At 35.0% G+C, this 22,268-nt stretch overlaps 1 protein-coding gene across 5 annotated transcripts in view; it reads left to right on the top strand.

Annotated features, from left to right (window-relative positions):
• The first annotated feature begins 5,475 nt into the window (after positions 1 to 5,475).
• Positions 5,476 to 22,268, top strand: part of LOC105035088 (chromatin structure-remodeling complex protein BSH) — a 44,622-nt gene continuing 27,829 nt past the window's right edge. For 4 of the 5 annotated variants that reach the window (XR_012136773.1, XR_012136774.1, XM_073248542.1 and 1 more), the window contains exons 1-6: positions 5,476 to 5,633; positions 7,080 to 7,168; positions 12,706 to 12,800; positions 13,275 to 13,346; positions 13,466 to 13,513; positions 13,634 to 13,717. Coding sequence is in view for 3 of the 5 variants with exons in the window: in XM_073248542.1 (XP_073104643.1) it covers positions 5,584 to 5,633; positions 7,080 to 7,168; positions 12,706 to 12,800; positions 13,275 to 13,346; positions 13,466 to 13,513; positions 13,634 to 13,717 (438 nt within the window). In the remaining 2 variants the exon portion in view is untranslated. The remainder of the gene's footprint in view (positions 5,634 to 7,079; positions 7,169 to 12,705; positions 12,801 to 13,274; positions 13,347 to 13,465; positions 13,514 to 13,633; positions 13,718 to 22,268) is intronic. The other variant, XM_073248544.1, reaches the window with a different exon arrangement.

Raw genomic sequence — 22,268 nt, forward strand, 5'->3', positions numbered from 1 at the left:
AGATATTTGTTGAGAGTGAGAGTATAGATATTCATTGAGAATGAGAGTACTGAGCGTGACCATCTCGAGCAGTCATAAGAAAGTCTACCTTCTCGTCAATGACTAGCTCGATGCTGCAATTGTGTGTCTAGTTTTTTAACCTGAGGTGCATTGATAGTTCACCTTGAGTGTGTTATAGTTTGACTACACCATAAATCGATCTCCTAGCCATTCGAAATCCTGAGGTGTATGTTGGCTGTAGCATATTCATTGTAGGAACTAGGTCACACTAAGATGGGATCTATCAACCTCGGTAGATGAGAGGAGTAGTCCTATGATGATCGAAAGATTGAGTTCTTAAGCCCATGGCCATGGCAGAGTGAAATAATGAAAAAAAATTTTTCATTGAGGTTTCACATCAGACTCAGATCGATCAATTAACTCATATGACTGATGTTGGATTTGACGAGTTTACCTTAACCCTAATTCAGTCGGAACTCATGATAGAGAAACTTAATCACACAGGTAGCTGCACCGAGAGGTTCGTCTTCAGTTCTGATGGATTGCCAACATATACTGCTAGATGTCACTGATAGATTTTGAGAGTAATTAGAATGATCTTGATGATCGATCATTCTAATTATATGAATCAGAAGAGTTCTGATCCATCGAAAGGAGTTTCGATGATGTCGATGATGAGATCACGACATGTCTCATTACCATACAAAATTGAACCTAACTGGATCACACTAATAAGGGTTAGGATCTGGATGTCATCAATTAGACTAGCCCAATTGATTTGGATTAGATCCAATTAGGTTCAAGAAAATCGTGCTAGCACACGATTGAGCCTAACTTTCTCCTCGTGTAATCTTTTCTATCTCTACTGAGCCAAATATGATTTGACTCATTCAGAGAACCTTGAAAAGGTTTCTTTCAGTCTAAATAAAGCTTGTCCAGCTCAAAAAAGGTTTGTCTTAATTCATGAGATGAATTTAAGACAAGCACATGCTAATTCCTGTCACCTGCCAATTTCATTTTAGGACATTTGTCAAAAGTTGACATATGGGTCTTAAATTGAAGGCCACTTGGCAAGAGCTTATTGGAGGATTTTTGTGGAGTCAAACCATATCAAATTGGGTGCCATAATCAGATTATGGTGCGAGCCCAATTGGATTAAGTGGGTGCCCCAAGTGGATAAGGTTGGAGAGTCTTGATAAGATTGGACTCTTTGGCGCCAACCTCTCTTTGTCCTTATCCAGTGTTGGTGCCAACTTTAAGATAAAGGCTTGAGTTTTTATCTGATATGATCAGATGACATCAAGCAATCAATCAGAATTTTTTCAGAATTTATTGAAATTTTCTGATTGGTCGAATGATGTGGCACTGCGCAGCATATAGGGTCTATAAAATCCCTGTCTACGCCTAGGTTTTTAGAGTTTCTGCTCAATATCCAGTCAAAACGAGAATTCTCTACTCTTCTCTATGTTGTCCCTGCTCTCCTCTCTCCCCTCTTCACATCCAAGGAGTTGGACGTTCATCTGGTGCAAGAAAAAGGCGTGGTGACGCTTGGAACAGGAAGGCTGCAGGACATCTTCGACAGGCTGCTGCTCTAACTTCAGAAGGAGTTCTGAAGCACTTTCAAATTAGATAGGGATCTGATTTTTGGAGCGTAGATTCATGAGGAGAAGACGTTCCAGGTCCTGTCCGAGTAGATACTAGTAGAGGTCAGACGCTTGCGTGGCTATATCAGAACCTCGGGCTGTGCTGAGATCATCTACAGGGTAATCAGATTACCCTTGAGGTATGTCTATACTTCTCATGCTTTTAGATTTAATTTTAGATTTTAAATATCAAATAATAAAATTAGATCTAACAGACATTAGATCTGAAATAGCGTAGGATAAAATTTTTTAAATTATTCCGTCCCAGATTTGATGAAATCTGAAAGATTCTACAAAGGAAAAAGGTGATTTTTCCTTCAATTAATGTGTAAATTTACAATATGAGTTTCTTTATTATGTGTAATACTTGAAATCTGAGTCAAAAAAATATAGTTTAAGATCTAGTTCATTCTATTTTCTTCAGATTGATAATATTAATACTAAGTAAAATTAAGTCATGAAAGATACTACACCGATTGCACAATATTCATACTCAATAGAAAATTATTTCATATTATCAAATTTTTAAATTTTAATTATTATAAAGTTTTGAATTTTGAAGGGAATTTTGGTATTTTGGAGGGAATTGAAAACTCAAAATTTCCTCCAACCAATTTCAGCCAAACCTCTAAGGCCTCGAATTGTTTAGTCCCATGTTGGATAGAGAAAAAGTTAAAGAATTTTTATTGAAAATCCTTCTCTTGGGCTTTGTGAAATTAGACCAAACCACATGTACGTATGCAGCCCAGCTCATGCAGTGGTGCACCCGCAGTAGGGCGGGGCCTACATTTTATTTTTTTCTATTTATTTTTTTTAATGATTATTATTGCTTTTCTTTATTTAATTCGGGATAAATGCCATATCATAACATTGATTTTCTGCCCCTTCATTTTTTATTCATTGGTTTTCTATCCATTGGCTTTATACCCATTAGCTAGTTAATTATATGATTAATATTTTTTAATGTTGGATTAGCCCCAACAGCTCGTCTTAGGCCTATAAATTGGGTCCTTGGTTGGGGGTTAGATTGTGCAAGAAAAAACTCTCTTCTCTCTTCTTCTCTGCTTTCTTCTTCTAATCTTCTTCTAAGTTTTTTATTTCTCTGATTTTTCATTTGCTGGGTTGAAACTTTATCATCCTCTTTATGGTCATGCCTGCAAGGGAGGCCACTGGTTGTATCTTAGGATGGAATTTTTGAGTTTGATCCTATATGAGGGTTGAAAATCGCTTTAAGATAGTGCACTGCAAGCTTTCGATTCGTGAGTTTTTGGCTCAATGTAATATTAATTTGATAATAGATTTTGATTGTTAGTTCAATTGGATCGCATTCATCTAAAGGTGTGCAAATGGTTTAGTTAACCAAAAACCAAACCAAACTTTTTTCTCCTGAAAATTTTGATTTCGGTTTAAAACCAAATCGAAGTTTTTTAATTAGTTCGATCTTTGATATTTAATTTGATAACTTCGGTTAATTGAAAATCAAAATTATCTAATCCCCTTCAGTTTAATATTTAGATTTGATCTAATTATTACTTAAAGTAGGTCCAGTAGGACCATGCCAAATCCCACGATAGATAGCACGCCACATCACCCTTTGTATTCACCAATTCTCGATTGTGCGCTATCCACCATGCATATGCTTCAAGATTTGCCCTGGACCTTGGTTCACTTGGACCAGTGCAGTAGTACTAGTATGCAATAATTTCTCCTAGATTTGTTAATCCCATCGTCTGCTGGTGGCCTGGTACTCGGACCGTATAATGCCTCCACCCCCTCTGCGGTCTGCCATCCTCTTCCAGCGCCTCTCCATCATCGTTACTGATCTCCTTCTCCTCCTCGGCACCCATTGCCTCGCTTGTCACCCCCCTCCCTTCCATTGTTACCTCACCTTTGTTGTTCTCCTCTAGTCCCCGGTGCTCCTCAATATTGTTGGATGCCTCCGGCCTCTAGCCCTTGGACAATCGATCATCAAATGCCACCACCCCCTCTGCAGCCTGCCCTCCTCTTCTAGCACCTCTTCATCACCACCATAGGCCTCCTACTCCTTGATGCCTACTTTACCGTCCATCGCTGCCTCGCCTTTGTCCTCCTCCTCTAATCGCCGATGCTTCTTAATATCATCCAATGCCTTCGGTCTCCAGCCCCTGGACAGAGGATCGTCGGATGCCGCCACCCCCTCAATTGCCTGTCCTCCTCTTCCAGCACCTCTCCATCATTGCCATCGACCTGCTCCTCCTCCTCGATGCCCATCGCAATACCACTTGCCTCCCTCCCTTCCACCATCGCTGCTACCTCACCTTTGCCGTATTGTTCCACCATCAGTCCATCATCGTAAGGGTTTAATAAACGCACATCAAAACCAAAAGCTCAGCACAAAGAAGTCCAAAATCGAATTACCAAATCGAATCAAATCAAAATTATTTCGATTTGGTTTGTTCGATTTCAGGCTACTTCGATTTGATTTTTGATTTTACAAAATACAATTTTGGAAGTCCAATTTTTTGGAACTTCAATTTGGTTTGAACCAAAAAAATCAAATACACACCCTTACAATTGGCTCTCATAGGAAACAAATTATATTGCATATTCCCAACAATTTTCCTTATACAATGCAGGTTACTATTTATTTTTAATTTGACATAAAAATGGTAACAATTCTTCATAAAATTATTGAATCATCACAATATTATATTGATTTGGAGAAAATAAAACAAGCACCAATGTAGGACCTATTTTGTAATATTTTTATTTTCTATTTTTGTTTTCAAAAATTCAAGAAAAATGAATTAGACTAAATAGAATATATGCTGAGATGTTTTTGTTTTTAAAATTATTTAAGGATTTATTTTTTTCAAGCAAGAGTGAAAATAACATATTTGTACATAATGCTATTCTTAATATGAACCTCTATATTGATAATTTACTAATTTTTATAGAAGTAAGAACACAAATAAACAATAATACCTTGCATGCCCTTAATTTTCTCTATCATTTCTATATATTCCTATCTAGTAATATTTTTTTCCTGTTTTCATCGCAAAAATGCCCAAATAAAATTTAAGGAAAATGTATTGGGCTTTTTTTGATAAAAAACTAAATATTCAAGCATTTGGATCTGCATAAAATCAATAAAATTTTTTAATCCCCTGTATTAGATAGACAAAAGATGAGAAAGTCCTTGTGCACCATATGTGGTGCAGTAAAAATATAGCGCTCCATTTTATTGAAGTGCGTAGTCAATACTTTTCAATACATATCTAGTATTTATAATTTTATTTTTTATTTACAATTTTGAATGACAAAATATCTTTTTTTTTTTAAAATTATAATATCTTGTGATTATATTATAACATCTTGCGGTCAAATTAAGACTTTCTGTACTACAGTAAGTCATAATTTGATCATAAAATATCAAAAAAAAAATATTTTTATTATTTAAAAATTTTATAAATTTTTAATGATAAAAATATATTTTTTTTTATGATTTCTAGAAAAAAATTGACTTTCTGTCATATAGAAAGTCATAATTTGATTATAGGATATTATAATATGACTATAAGATATCATAATTTTTTTTAAAAAAATATTTTTATTGTTTAAAATTTTAAATAAAAAAATATAAAGTGGCGGCTACGTGGCTTAATACCATGGGGCAATGTATTTTTATTTCACTGCATGTGGTGCACAAAGAACTATAGGAAAAATTAGTCAAGCTACTGGATCCATTTCATTGGCTAGCTGGGGCCCAAGAAAGAAAGAAACGGCCCATCCCATTTGTGCTTCGGTCCTTGGTGAGGTTTCAGCCGTCCATATCAGAAATCAGACGCTCGAGTATTCGGAACACAACTATTTGTAACTACGAAGGGAAGAAGGAGAGCGGGCACATTAGGGTTTAGCAGTGGTTCGAAAGAAAACCGGGGAGAAAACCGAATTTTGAAGCATGAAATCCCTCCCGCTAGGCGCCTCCAAAGCGCCCATCAAGTTTCGAATGTGAGTTCTTCTGTCAATCCGTCTCTCTTTTCAATTGGTTTTACTCTAGCTCATTTTTCCTTTTTGGCTGATTTTTGCTGATGTTCTACTAGTTTTTAGTAGTTATGATACCAATCGTTCTTGTCAAGACGAATTATTTGATGTTCCACCACTCTTAGATGCAGACTAATTCATTTAGATTTGGAATTTGATTTTTTGTATACGTTTTAAACTTAGCTCGTATCAGTAGTGTCTTCTTTCCCCCGTTTTTTATCTGGTGATTTTTATTAATTTTTGTTTGTTTCATTCCCAATTTCGCATGTCAAGACATATTTGATGTTTCTGATATTTTTGGATGGCAAGACAATGCATTTGAGTTTGAAATTTGCTTTTTTTTTTTTTTTAAAAGGTGTTGTAAGCTTAATTTGGAATCAGTTTGTCAATGTGCGTTTCTCTCATTTCGCTTGGGCATTTTCATGGGATCGATTGTGCTGGTTAGTTTCTTTTCCTCTCTCTGGGCGGTGGAAACGTTCAACTTCGTGCACTTGGATTTGGTATTTGATGTGTTTTCTTTTTTCTTTCCCTTATTTTGGAGAATTTCCTGAATACTCTCACTTGTAGCTTGAATTTCTTATGCAGTTTAAAGTTGAACTTAGATGGTTCTTTCATCTTGTGCCCTCCTGCTTGTATTGTCTCTCTTTCTTCCAGCTCTATCGGTGTTACTTTCACAATCTCAAAACTTATAGCAGGGCAGTCCTTCTGATGCCTGTACGTTATGCAGCATTGCTGCAGCAGAAAATTTTACTCTTATGCATGTGGAATTTAATTTCATCTGGTAGTTTACTTCGTGAGACCATCTCGCTGATATTGTCATTAGTTTGGATTTCTCAATATAACTTGGATCCAGAATACCTAAACATACATTTCTGGCTGCTTAAACTACTATCTACTTGCCCTTCTCACCCAAGAAGTCAAGAACTCATCCAAAACGTGTATTATACAATCTTTTCAGCTCTAACTGAGGTTTGTGGGATGCATTAGATGGGCTGAGAAACAGTTTAGAGGGTAAGGCTGAAGGGAGAATGGATTTCAGATAAAAACTTTTAGGTAGGCCATCAACCAATCTTGCATCTAGTCATCATTATTCTTTTGTTTTGCAGACACCCTGTTTGATAGTTTATTTTCTCCATTTGATAGTAGAACACTAATATATGCATGTGTGCATGGATGCATGTATGAATGTGGATTTCATAATCATGCTTGCTTCTTTTGGTTTTATCTTTCTGATCATCCTTTTGCTTTCTTTTGCATACTTTTTTGATCTCTGATGTTAGCATTCATTACTTATTTTCATCTCTTTTTTTAATGTATTCGGACATTCTTTGTACATACAACCTATGGATTCTCTGTTTCTTAAAATTGGAAAGAAGTGATGATTCTAGGTGTTTTTTTACTACTTAATGGCAGGCCAACTGCAGAAAATCTCATACCTATTCGTTTAGACATTGAAATCGATGGGCAGCGGTACAAAGATGCCTTCACATGGAATCCTAATGGTATTGTGCATTTATCAATGCAAGATCGATATTTTTATCTTCATTCTTTATAAAGTCATGGTGATACGTGAATGGCTGTCAACTCGTGAAGTTGGTGTATCTGTGGGTTTAGCTACCTGAAGTTGATCTCTTCATTAAACAAATGCATTTGGGATATTATTTTTTTAGTTTAGTTTATGTTTCCTTTTCATGCATGCTCAAGAAGTTAAATAATATCTCTGTCTCTTCCTTGTTCTTATAAAGAACCAATTGTAATTTAAGCTTTTCTTATTGCTAGAATTTTGCCTTCATTGCCTTCTTGGCATCATAATGGATGAAGTACTATATAGCTCACAAAAAGTAATGATTATTTTATGCTGCTGCTGGACTTGTTGCCATCTTTGCCATTTACTATAGAAAATGAAAAAAAAGAAATATCACTTTGAATTTTTCTTGAAGATTTTACTTCTTTTATGTCAATTAAATCAATAGTGTGCTGCTCATTAGAGAATTGAGGAACCTATTTGGAAACAGCATTTTTAAAATAATCATAGTCAATTGTTGGAGACAGCTGTCTCACCCTTGGCAATTTATCATGCAAAAAATTTTCTTGTATAAGGTTTGGGTTTCGTAATTGTATACTTCTGTTATATCCTTGTTGTAGTAATTAAAAGATCCAATGACCATGGAAATTTTGAATGATCATGCTATTTTACTTGGATTTTGGCAATTATTTCATTATATGAAGGTCTAATTGAGATGCTACCTCACGTACTAGAATTTTTCGTATTAGTCTGCATTGTTTTTATTTTTTTCTTTGGGAAAATATCTTCCATTTGGAACCTAACTTTTTGATTTAGTATACCCAGATGAAGACTACATTGATATTGCTTTTGTCATCATAAAATTTGGTTTTAGTTACTGTATGTCTTTGGTACTTGATACCCTTAGTTGAAATCAACTTTTCTGGAGAAAATTTGCATTGTTATTTTGAGGCCTGAATATGCTTCCTACTCTTGTACAACTTAGCTTTTAAAAATTTATTCACCTTGTTTGAGATTTGTTGTATCACTCTTAGTAAATTAAAAGAACCAAGTGGAATTTCACCCTTTTTAAAAAAAATCAGTGACAAAGTTGTGATACTTTAAAGTAACTATTTCTTATGCAATTGTCTCATTTTGTCACCATCTGTAATGAAGTTATGGGCCCAACTTGGTTATCCTCTATGCCAACGATTAACCATGTTAAATGTGGTAAAAGATAATTATTGGTTGAGGAAATTCAGGCACTAGCTTTCCTACCCGGATTTGCAATATGCCATGTAATCAGCCTTAGGCAATTTTACTAGAAAATAAAAAAATATTCTGTATGTACCCTCCAAACCCCTGCCCCACCTTCCATTTCTTCTTCTGCCTCACTTTTAATGCTAACTCCTTGCATGCTCATCCTTGACCCCTCAACCCCTCCTTACTGATGTTGGGCAGATTTGTCACCTATGTACAGCTAAAACCGCAAAACATGATGGAAGCTCTTGCATTAGTTTCCCATAAGTATTTCGCATTCAATTATTGACAAAAGTAAATGATTAGGTCCTCAAATCCCTTTTCGGATTCACCCTCATAGAGATAAGCTTGGATATTTTGTTAATGTCTTGCAAAAGAGTAAAAGCTTCGTAGACAAAGTGTAAGAAGAGGGGAGAAGGCAAGGAGAAATGAGAGAAATAAAGGAGCTACTTATTATTCTCTTTTCACCCATTTTCTTTTTTTCTGAGATCTCAATTTCCAATTATGACTTCTTGAACGTGACTGCAGCATGAGATGAATATCTGAATGTTCATAAAAAGTGAGGCTTCATCTGTTTTTGGTATGTCAAAAATTAAAGGTATACAAGGAAAAGGCTAAAGAGGTTGTCTAATGGTCATGGCTAGCAGGGAAGTAGTAGAGGGGTGGAAAAGTGGTAGAGGCGCGCTGGGGGGAGTGAAAGAGATGTACAGTTCAGGAGAATATTAGGAATATAATATTCTTCCTTTTTAAGTTATTGGAGAGCTTGTTTTCCTTTTGTTGTTGTGAATCTAAGTTGGCAAGAGCTGCTAGGATCGCATGGAAGGGCAAGTGCTAGGCATGGTTTCCTAGCTTTCCTGTTATCAACTTCACAGTGTTATATAGTGCTGGAAACCGAACAGATATGATCGGATATTAGTATATCCATATCTATATCGATTTTTAGTTGATGAATACAGTTACTGATAGGGATGTTTATTGACTAAACTTCATATCCACATTTATTTTAAACAGATATGAATAAAAATTGGATATTGATAGCAGGCTATAAATGTGGATATAAATTGGACAGGAACCTTGTGATCCACCAAATCAAAGATATTACTATATGGAATGTAAAGTAAGTTAAAGACATGTTAATATTGTCTTGTGCTCATGTATTTTTTTTAAAGGTTCATTAAAGCTAGATAGGATCACAAATAGAACTAGATATTTAGACATGGATCAAGTAGTTGTCTATCCATATTTATGTCTGCCTTTTCTTGACAGATAATGACAAATACATACATGGATTCGGATATTGGTTGTGTGCTAAAATTTGTATCCATATCTCAATAGATTGAGATATAGAATAGATCCAGATGGATATAATCTAGTCCATTTTTCAACCCTACTGTTATAGAGTAGGACTCATATTATGTCCGTCCATACCAGAACCTTAATTTGGCAACTTATCCTTCCTTGGCCATTCTAAAATATATTACACCTTCTCTTTCTCCCTCTTCCCCTTTCCCTATACTCTTTGGTTATTAAGGATCTGATTGAAGTTGAAATGTATTTTTAGCTTTTGAGTAGGGACTTGTTTAAAGTGTCCATGTTAATATTTGGAAAACTATCTTGTGACTTACAATGTGATCGGTAATCAGATCTTAGTAGTATAACACATAAGGCTGGTTCTATTCTGGCAATTTAAATTATGCTGCTTGACCTTCTAAGCTCACTTGATGCGAAACAAAATTATGTCATGCCGACTTCATTAGTCTGTTCAAGTTTGCTATATTTTCACTTTAATAGCATCTGTGATCTTCAGATAGACATTAATCAACAAGATTTTTTTTTTTTTCAGTGTATGGATTACTTTGTGAAAACCAAAAAAGAATATCTAGAGGTAGTGAAAGGATGATTGGTGAACACCTATTAATGCTGTTAGTGTGCAAGTCATGTTGATATGCTGATGTTACTCCAAGTACCTCTTTGATGTCTTACATTTTGATTTGGGTGTTTAAGAATGTTTATATTATCCAAATTTGAGCAAGTACATGTACTTGTGTCTTCTTGTTTTTCAATCTTTGGTAACGCTGATGCAGCCTTTTAACATTAAGACTGCACAATAAATTGTTTTGTGCAGAAATAATTTTCAGATCTGGACTGAGCTAAATATTTTCTCTGTAAAGAGTTAATAAATGGTAAAAGGTGGATCAAGGGAGTGGAGAAAGAGAAGAAACGAATTGTGATTTTTTATTTTTTTATTTTTTTGTGTGTTTGTTTGTATGTGGAGTGTTTTTTGTTTTTTTGGGTGGGGAAGCAAGAAAGATAACTAGAGAGAGAGAGAATGGACTAGGAGATGGAAAATAGACGATGGAAGCTCATCGAGAACTGAGGCATCCCTATTCGCTTCAATCTTTTTAATGTCATATCTTTCTTATAGTGCATCCAGCTTAATAGATAAGCAAGCTATAATTTAAAAGGAAAAAAACAAAATATGTCCCTTTTGTATGGTCTGCTTGTAAAACTCTTAGGAGGCATTTGGTATGGGGTGATCCATCCGAGATCAAGTGTGATGTAGGTGGAGATGATGAGATCACCATGTTTAGTTGTATCATGGTGATCCTACATGGCAGTTTATTTTAAATCATTCACTTCTCAAATCACCCCATAATATAGTGATGAGATACCTGTGGAGGTTGAAAATCTAAGATTAATCTCAAGCAATGATTTTCGGCTAAAATATAAGGATAAAAATATCTCTTAGTTTAGCAAAAAAAAATGGTATATTAATATGCCATTAATATATTATATCAATATTATAAATAGGATATTATTTTATATTTAATATTATAATTATATTTATGATATATATTATATTATAATATATTATTTATCATATTATGATTCAATGATAATTTTAAATTAAAGTAAAATATCTTATTGTACTTTATATTTATATAATAAAAATATTTAATATAGTACTTCTATTTACATTATTTTCTAATCAAAATAAATATTCATATTAATAAATAATATATTATAAGTACAAATAAAATATTAATTCTATAATAACAATTAATATATTTGTATAGGATTAATAATTTATAGGACTAATAAATATATTTTTAATAATATTTTATTTATAATATATTATATATGATTAATAAATATATTTTTATAGAATTTATTATGGATAATTTTGGTATTATATAATCAGTGATTTTGAATTTTTATAGAATACCAAACAAATTACTCATGAATATTCAAGGATCTTTAATCACTGGATTATGGTCTACCGAACATAGCGATCTTAGATCACTAGTGATTAGATCACCACAGGATTTGGATCATTGGTGATCTTAGATCCCCTCGGTGATCTTAGAACACCTTGGTGATCCCATTTGGATCACTAAATGCTACCTTAGGGAGAGTGAGACTGAGAGGTGTGTGAAGAGGGCATGCAGACGTTCAACTTAGAAGGGACATACGATCCTCTTTTCTTCTCTTTTTATTTCTATAGATCAGCATTGTAGAGGATCCTTGACTTATAAACACTTAAAACTGATATCGGATCTTTTTAATCCCCACCAATCAAGTAATGTATGCACTAAAAGCTGTTGATAAAGCCTAAAAATAGTCGAAAATAGGACAGATTTTAGCGATCAAGGATGTCTAAAATCTTCATACATCACAGCTATAGATGCACCCACTGATCCTTATATCAAGAATATACTATGCCTTATTTTGTTGGATCTGAGATAGCTATGTTATTATTTGAACACTTGCAAAATGCATTTGTGCTGGATGCTTCTATCCTGTTATTTGCTAGTTTTTGAGGTTATTCTTGAGTTCCCCTGCAGATCCAACTTTCCAAGCACACTGGATGTTCTATTTGTTTGCTTCTGCAGGAAGGTGTTTGTTACTCTTGTATTGATTTTAAAATACTGGATGTCTTACAGTTTTTTGGGAAAACTAGTGCATCACACCATGGTGAAAGTTATGCAGATTAGTTGAGCAGTTCTTTGCGGTCCTGTACTACTGGGGACTTACTGATGCTGGCTTAGGACTACTTTAAAGAATGTAATTAGTAGTATTCTGCTTAACATTTAATTCTTGACACAATGTGAGATTCCAGCCATGTTCTTGTTAAATTTCTGCATTAGCATGAACAACTTTGTCATATCTTTCTCTGCAGTTTTTCCTAGTATTTATCATCATTTGTTTATTGCCCATGGGGAACTTATCATTAGCTGTTAGTGATATGTCTTTGTCTATGCTTTTCTTTGAAAGATCCTGACTCAGAAGTGGTCAGTTTTGCAAAAAGAACGGTGAAGGATCTCAAACTACCACCCACATTCATGACACAGATTGCCCAGTCTATTCAAGTAAGTTGAAGTTTTGGGCAGATTTCTTTAATTTCTAATCATTGCTTCATTTTAGTCTTATTTTTGTTGACACTGAAAAAATTGATGTCCTTTCTTTTACTGGGCCATTTGAAATTGAACAACTCATGGATGTTCGATTGAAATAAGTATAAGCACACTGGCACACTGATTTATTCTTTTTGTTTGGTCTGTAATTGAGAAAATTTTGCTGTTTCTAAATAATCTCTACTTTACATTAATAGCCTGATTTGCATTGTTCTTTACTTGTTAACAAATTGTAACACTTGGGATCTTGTGAAGGCAGTTGCAATCTCTCGCTGTTAGAGAGTGGATGCTTCTTTTGTAAATTTGATTAGGTGGTTTTATCAATTTCTTTTGTTCATTTCTCAATGCTGTTGAATTACACGGTAGTGATACTCTCCCTTGTTTTCTTTGATATGCTCATCCTTTCTTTCCCATTTCAATGTGATATAGACACAACTGGCAGAATTTCGGTCATATGAAGGACAGGACATGCATATCAAGGAGAAGATTGTGCCCATTAAGGTTCACTAACCCATTGATTAATGATCGTCTGCTTATAATATTTTGACTTCAAATTTTTTTCAATAAAAGGATAATTTGTTGTCAACGTAGGAATGATATTAGTTCTGACCATTTTGCAGATTGATCTTCGAGTAAATAACACTGTAATAAGGGATCAGTTTTTGTGGGTATGTTTGATTTGGAAATTTGCATAATAAAGTTGAATGGATTTATGTATTTTAAAGCTTGTTTCCCCCAGTTAGCCTCCACAGTATGATAACATGTTTCTTACTCTTTTTGGATTTCAGGATGTAAGCAACTTTGAAACCGATCCTGAAGAATTTGCTAGAACATTATGCGAAGACTTGAACATTGAAGACCCTGAAGTTGGAGTAAGCAAGTCTAATATTTCATAAAAGCATTTTGAGGAAAAAAAAGAATAGTAATCTGTTCCTTTTCATTTAGAACTGTTATATTAATGCAAATTTACTAAAACATGATAAATTGGTGTCAATTCATATTGTCTCATAAAAGGAGAATTGTCATTTTAGCATGTGATATGTACCAATGCAATGAAACAAATTTAGTATTGCTCTACCTAGTAATAGTGGGAAGTAGAAAATAGATAACAAGAACATGTTAAAGAAGCAAGAAACATTAATTGTCTTACTTTGGTGAGTGGTCGATGCATGTGTTCCATGGAGAGGTTGAGATGGGAACTTCTCATAACATTTTTTTAAAAGAAATACAGGAAGGTTGGCTCCATCTGGATTTGAATCTGGAATCTCACCCAAGTGAAGAAGGATGCCAACTGACTGAGCCAAGTGTTGTTTGCAAAGGAAGAAGGGTTTGGTAAGCTAATTGAAGAACATCCGTTGTGTCATGGAACACCGGACTTTGACAAGTGGTACTTTCAGATAACCCTTAAGTGTTGTTATAGGCTGTTTAGGGGGGAATAAGTGGAGTAGATCAATTAGACACCGATAAGAATGCTTGTACAGACTGTTTAGGACAAGCAAAAAGGAGCAAAAGCTGCAGAGAATGGCCTAGATCATGAGCTCTCATAAATGCTTGAGGATTCCACGGACTATGAACACACATTGCAAATATTGCATGAAAGATCATGGGTGGTCATAGTTATGGTAAGTAAATTTAATGCACACGAGATGTCTCAAGTGATTAACTTCAGTCTGTGATTATATTATTTGCATGGTGATTAAATTTGTATTTTAATTATTATTCAAACAGATGGGATGATGTTTTAAGATTCTGCCTTTTTCATTCTAACAATACGTTTATCCCATCCATCAGGCGTAGGCTTTGTGGATCATGATACATGAAATTTGGAGAGCATTTGATGGCTGGTTCTTGATCAATTTTAACCTTTACAACTAATGCCCAAGGAAATATTTTGTATGGCCACTATCAGTTTGAATGGGGAGTCTAATGTTTTGGAATACTTGCTATCTCTGTATCTAGTGTCAATGGATGAATTGATTTCAGAAGACAGATAAACAGTTGTCTTGGTTGAAAGTTGAAAAGGACTCAAACTAGTGATCATTGGATTACATGTTCTAAGGTATGTAGAACATGATGAACAATGTCGATTGACATCTCAGATTGCTCTGCTGGCATTTGGCATTGGGCAAAAGGGCATCTAGATAGGTACTCCAGTCGTCACATCATTACTATTTTCCTATTTTTTGCTGAACAGTTTGATGGCTGAACTTTCCCAAATGCGGTTTAGTTGAATTCATGGCATTATGGAGCTCCATCTGCTGCTGCATTTTTTCCAGCCCACTTACATGCTACGTGCTGTAGTCTACCGTATGGTTGGGTAGCTTTGTCTATTATATAAATAGGGTGTAAATGAGGATTTTAATTTAAACCCACTGCCAATTCTGAGATGGTACATGCGAATTGAAAATCTAAATCGTTGGATGTGGGTGAAAAATTTTCATGAATAAAATATGTATCTTCTTGGGATCCCTTGTCTATTCATCAAGTTTTCTTTCAAATTTAGTAGTGTTAGTGCTGAGATTTATTGAGTGATAGGCAAAGAATCTTTAAAGTATATGTATTATTTGTTCATAAGACATTTCAAACCCTATCATTTGTCATTTTAGATTTTCATTTTGCATCTCCCATCCTTGGATTTGGCGGTGGGTACAAACTCCTCCACACCATGGTTTTGAAAATCGGACCGAACTGTCTGGTTTAAGGTGTACCGAACCGGATCGACACTGAACCGGGTTGGTTTGGCCCTGGTTTTCGGCACCCGACCAAAAAAAAAAAATTGAGAACCACCAGTTCGTGCCCGAATCGGGCTGTTTCGGTGCGAATCGGACGGTACACGGGCTTACCGAGCTGAATCACTCGGTTCGACCTCTTTTCTTTTATATTAGGAGACAGAAAAGAAGTCTTTTGACTTCTTCTCTGTTTCTAAGCGTCTCTCAGACTCTCTCTTCGTTTCTTACTTCCTAACACCGAAGACTCAAGGAAGGCTAAAGTGGATTAAAGTTTTTAAGGTATGTTTCTCAAAACTATGCTATCTTTCCTCTCTTCCTCTCTTTTTTTTTTTTTTTGAAAAATTCAAGAAAAATGAAAAAATAAGAGAAAATTGTGTCAAAATTTTTTTTGACATAATTTTAATATATGTTATAGATCTATGGATAATCTATACAATGATACTAAAATCATTAATTTTTGTTAAGTATATATTTTTTAAATTAAAAATATATTTTTAAAATAAAAAATTAAAAAAAATAAATTTTAAAAAATAATTGTAAAATCAGATTATTGTTTAGGAATTTGTAAGCTATTTTTGACATAAATTTGGTGTCCATTTATCAACGTTTTAACGCATCTTACGTATAGTGGACTAGGCCTAAATTTGAAGAAAAATCAGTATATTATGCATGTCCACCATCTAAGAAAATTATTGTAGTATTCATGATAAGATTCTATATGGATCTGAGATCAAATTATTTTTTCATATTTTTTTAAAATTTTATTATATTTTATTTTTAAAAATTTTAAAAAATAAATAAATAAATTAAAAAATATAAAAAAATTTAGATAAACGAAATCTATCATTTTTACGTAATTATTAAAGTGATGTGCTTATTAATTTTCAGAAATGGATTTATCAAGGAAGAAAAAAGATCCAGAATGTGATATTGGTTGAGAGCATGGGGAGATGCTTTCAGATCGACATCATTGGAGATGTAAATAGTGTAGCATAGAATTTAAGAGAGGAGTTACACGATTGAAGCAACATTTAGCTGGCGACTATCTGGATGTAGCTATGTGCCATAAGTATCCATAAGCGGTCCATCAGTTAATGAAGAAACACTTTGTTGATTTTAAAGCAGCAAAAAAAAAATTTGATGAAGAAGACAGATGGATTGTTGAGTAGCAGAACCACCTTATTATCACTCTAAGGAGTCAGAGGAAAGATTTATTTCAAATGATGAGTAGGCACAGATTAATATTGCCATTCAGATGAGCTTGGATGATCAGTGGCAGCTGAAAGAGGTAGCCAGGCATAGAGCTCAATTTGGGCTGTCAGCTTATGAGGGTGGGTCACGCTCAAGGAGCACTGCAGCAGAGTCTGAGTCATGATTTTATAACAAGATGGAGCTTGATCCAGACATTGCGGTTATGTGTCTTGAACAAGTAAGTTAAGTTCAATGATTTTATAACAACTTAGTTGTATCTTCAACAATTAAGATTTTATAACAAATAAGTTTTTTTTATGGATGAAAATATTTAGTGTAGCGATCAGAAGCAAATCAAAGATGAATCTAGGTATACATTAATAAATCTATTATCATATTGACATATTCAACCTTTTTTTTGATTTTGCTAAATTTTAATGATTTTGCAACTGCATGGTGGGTGCATTTTGGTGGATCTGCAAGGAATTTAAAAGATATTGCTATCAAGATCCTCTTCCAGACGGTTTCATCGACCTTTGCCCTAATCCACAAAAAGCAGAGAAACCGTTTAAAACAAAAATGCCTCAATGATTTTGTGTATGTGCATTATAATTTGAGGCTGAGACTCAAATGCATTGAGGAGAAAGTTCAGCTGAAGTACTCAGATTTGACTCCGAGTGATTTTGTTGATGAAGATGAAGATTCAATGATTGGATGGGTTATGAGTCAGCATCAGGAGTCAGAGCTTGATGAGCCGGGATCGCCTCCACGACCTATCAGTTTTATTGCTAGTGAGGGGGGGTGGATGACTCTCAATGGACAAGTAGCAAGATTCCATATAGGCCTCCAGTCGATACGCTATAGCATCCACTCTTGTAGCCTAGGTAGCTAGAACAGGGCATGATGAGAGGGCAGGCAGTCAGAGATAAAAGAAAAGGAAAGATAGTTGCAGCTCCAATAGAGAGTAAACATTCGGTTCACTCAGATTCAGATACTAGACGGAGCAGTGATGATAATTCTTCAGCTACTCATGGATCTGGTGATCATAAAGGGATCAGAGGATAGGAGATGCAGTCGGTTGGTGGTCTTCTATTCACTGGTGAGTCTCAGTTTACGCACGCCATACAGGATGGGGATCACGGTGTACGAGCTGATAGAGCCCGTGGCGATACGATTTCATACAAATGACGGGCTCCACGAGGTCGTTCAGGATATGATGCAGCTACAGATGACCTCGCATGTGGAGAGGATCTATAGATGTATTAGGTTCGTCCTATTCTGGATCCTTTTATCCATAGCCACAGATAGCCTGTGATCCTTATGGATATGGTGCATCGGAGATATTATTTTTTAGTGACTACTATCCTATGTAGTCCGAAGCGCAGTATGGATCAAAATTTACTGTCATATATTTGGATGGGCCTCTTCACAACCAACCTATCAGCTCGATGATAGCTTTCAGAGTCAGGATCTTAGTGAGGGATCGAAGATGAGTTATGATCCAGCGTGCCTACTTTATGGAACGAGCGCAGAAGATTATCATGCTATGTGGCTAGAGGGACGGCTGATGTTTCTCCTGAATATATAGGTGATCCTGATATTTATGGACATTGACGATCGATTAGATTCTGATGATCGATACATATTGAGTATTTTTAAAATTTTTAATTGATTTTACCCATTTTAGAATCCAATGATACAGTCTATGCATTGATTATTTAGGATGTTAAATATTATATCATAATATCGTGCTTAGATTCGTGTTACACACGATTAAAGGTGTATCAGAGTGATATGAACATTAATGAATATCATTTAATATCATTTTAGATTTTAAATTACTTCATAATGCATAAAAACTTGATTGGACACTTTTCACCAAAAAAAGAAAAAAGCCAATAAAAAATCGGCACGTCGCCGTATCGTGTGTCGGTGCGGTACCGGTTAGAAAACCGGCACGCCGTCGTACCATGTCGGTACAGTATCAAATCGGTATGGTATTGAACTGGTCGGTGATCGAAACGGTCATCGATACTGGTTTTTAAAACCTTGCTCTACATTGTATACATTGTAACTGCACCCTATATGTGCATAGTTTGCATTCATGCATGCATATATATAAACTCAATGCAAACACGTGCACACGTCCACCCGCATGCATGCACACTCAAGCATGTTTACATCCATGCTCTCCTGCCAGTGGAAGGAATATGCCCTACAAGCCAATCAAAATTTGTATTCTGATGGGTTTTCTTTGTATTCTTCCAGACTCATGTAACTGACACTTTATGCATAAATAAAAGATATTTATTTTTCATCATATGCTATATCTTATTTTTGTAATGATTATGGTAAACCCCATAAACCAGGACAATGACTTTAGGGTTATGATGAGATAATATCTATGAGACTTAAAAATCTAAAATCCTGATTTAAAATATTCCTAGTCATAGGAGCATTGAGTAGGGGATCAATGTTCCTGGTAGACTAGCATATCCTATGTATGCTCGATAGTGAGTGGCTGATCTGATAAGCTGCTTATGTGAGACACTAATATAAGAATGTGGGTGCTCATTATAGAATGAGTTCACTGAACTGATCCATTTTAAGGAACATCTTATGGAATCTACTTATCCATCAAAAAATATTTTCTTATAGTGGGAGTTGTACATGTAGTCCTTTTACCTAAAACTACCATTGAATCTTGTATATATGAATCCATATTTTGGTTCATGCTTATTCATGACTTAGTCATGTACGGAGTGTTCTGGATATGGTGGATTGTACATGAAGGTTGTGAATAGGTTAACATGAAATTGATCACTTCTGATAAGAGGAGATCACATCTTACTTGCTCTAATCGATTGATGATCAGAGAGTCTTTGATCAAAGCAGGATAAAAATTAGAAAGAATTTTTAAAATTTCATTAATCGAATCATCATTATAAGATTAAGAGAAATATGAATATGATATTAGATTTGATATATTTCTATATCCATAGTCATATTCAGGATGCAGGATGATCGCAGGATCGAATTGCATGGTAACTTATCACTGAAGGATATTTTTAATATTTTTATCAAAATTTTATATCTTCTGGATAGACAAGATACGTTGCTAGATGTCAATCTTGTCTTGTAGGTTTGATCGAATTAAAGAGATTAATTTGATCATCAATTAAATAAGATTCTAATTGCTGAAATCGGGTTAGCTCAATTGGACCTAAATTGGTTAGATTGGATTCTAATTAAATCAAGTCAACTTGCACTCAGACCTACTGCTGGCTAGATGTGAAACTCAATGGATCACACACAAAGAGAATTGATCAAGGGTCTAATTGGATTAGATTATGTTTGCAAGATGAACATGCTAGCAAATGTTGCAAACTCTAACTCCTGGTTTCGAATCGAATTCGAAATTGGTTTTTATATAGGCTAATCAAATCCAATTAAGCTCAAATCGATTTTGGTTTCAAATTGGGTTAACCCTTGGCTAGTTGAGCCAAGTATTGGGCACCATCTTTCTAGATTCCACATCCCAGATAATTTTTTCTAGAGCATGGAGTTTGTTAGGAGCGCAAAAATCAGATTGGCATCCCATGAGATGGGACGCCCCTTCCTAGCTTATCCATTTTTGGTTCCACGCTAAAAATCATATGGGGCATGGTATTTTAATCGGCTTTTAGATGTATGGTTGAATGGATAAAGTTTGATCAAGTTAGATTTGATCTTATCCAAACCCTAGCTGCCCCTTCAAACCTTGGCGCCACTTGGACTAAGAGTCCAAGTGGTTAAGGTCTCTTAAAATTGTTTCATGCTGATTTTTTCTCAGATTTTTCCCATGCTAAAACCAGATTGACGCCTCCATTATTGGCCATTAGATAGCCATGTTGCGCTGATCAAGGGAGGAGAATGCATGCGCCATCTAAGAAACCTTCGCGACCTCTCGGAAAAACATCGATGAATTAATTCCGAAGCGAAGCGACTCTTGAAAAATAATTCTGATGTTTTCACGTGTTGTAGAAAACTTGGACCAGTGTGAGAAGGTTGGAGCAGCGTGAGATAGGCATGAGAAATTGCGTGGAAGGGCGTGAGTGGATAGGGTTGGTGTCCGGTCTCCAAATATAAATAGGGGACGCGCACTGGGGTATTTCATTCATCCGAGAGTTCCAATCTCTTCTTTCTTACATAAGTCTCTTAGGTTGCTCAATTAGTCTTATCTTTTTCTTGTCACGACAAGTCCAAAATAGTAAGGATAAGTTCGATTTTAGGACAAGGGCTTAGGAAGAGAATTAAGGAAGATAACGAGATAAGAAAGATAGAGAAAGAAAATGTTAGGAGAGGAAGGAAAGAAGCCCTGTGGTTCTGCTGCCTAGAGAAGTTCTTGGAGGAAGAAACCAGAGAAAAGGAACCTATCTAAAGGAGAAAGGGAGTCTTGATCAAAGTCCTGTGTGGATCATCGTTGGAGGATGAACATTTGGGCGTCTGGTGGAAGTTCTATCGGAATTTGGATTTAGCACTGCAGGTATTCTTCTATACCTTCTATTATGTTATGCAAATGTATTATATAATTGTTAATCATCAAGGTGGTCTTGGATTAGGGTTAGATGATCAGGATTTCATGATAAAAAATTTTGAAATCTACGTTTCCGCTGCATCATCATAACCCTACCATGGTATCAGAGCCGGTCTTGTTTGGTTCATTCATATGTTAATATATTGATTGTATGCATGCTATAAATTATGTTATAATCATGATTATGTTTCATATGATGATATGAATTAATGCATATTTGATATATATGTGATATATAGAGGATTAAATTCTCAGAAGCCTAATACTCTTTGAGAGTCATAGTAAAGGCCGTCCTGCCATAGAGGACTATGGTAGAAGGGATGTCTGTATGAATCAAAAAAAAATCAAGAAAGAATGTTTTATAAGATTATATTAGAATGTGCATGAGATCAAGTAAAACCTTCAGAAAATTATATTAAGTAGTAGTATCAGCAACTATGGGTTAATCAATTCTTGATCAATTGATCAGTTGGTGTCTAGAAAAGTGTTAAAGGTGGTTTTTTAATTGGTTCCGTCGATTGATTTGGCCAATTTATTGGTGTCTAAAAAAAACAACGGGGAGACCCCCACTTATTTACCTGGCCAATTTGGTTGAGCGACCTTGTAATTGCTAAAATCCTAATGTTGAAAATGCTATTAGGGGCCTTCATGCTAAGTCAAATATTATATCAAGAATCATAGCAGATTTATTGTGTTACCATAAGACTTGCTATGGGGACTGATGTAATATAGTCTTGGTGCATATAAGATACTTACGGCAATTTTGGGATTACTGCTTTGTTATATTACCATAAGGGCAGTTATATTCAAATTTGATTGTATGGTGATGAAATATTATAGTTTGTTGTGTTTCCATAAGGCTATTAATTTTTTAGAGGCCAAGAAAAGGTGCAATTGGAAAGAGTTCGCTAGCTATGAACTCATAAG

The sequence above is a fragment of the Elaeis guineensis genome, chromosome 14 (assembly GCF_000442705.2).
Source record: "Elaeis guineensis isolate ETL-2024a chromosome 14, EG11, whole genome shotgun sequence".
Classification (NCBI taxonomy): domain Eukaryota; kingdom Viridiplantae; phylum Streptophyta; class Magnoliopsida; order Arecales; family Arecaceae; genus Elaeis; species Elaeis guineensis.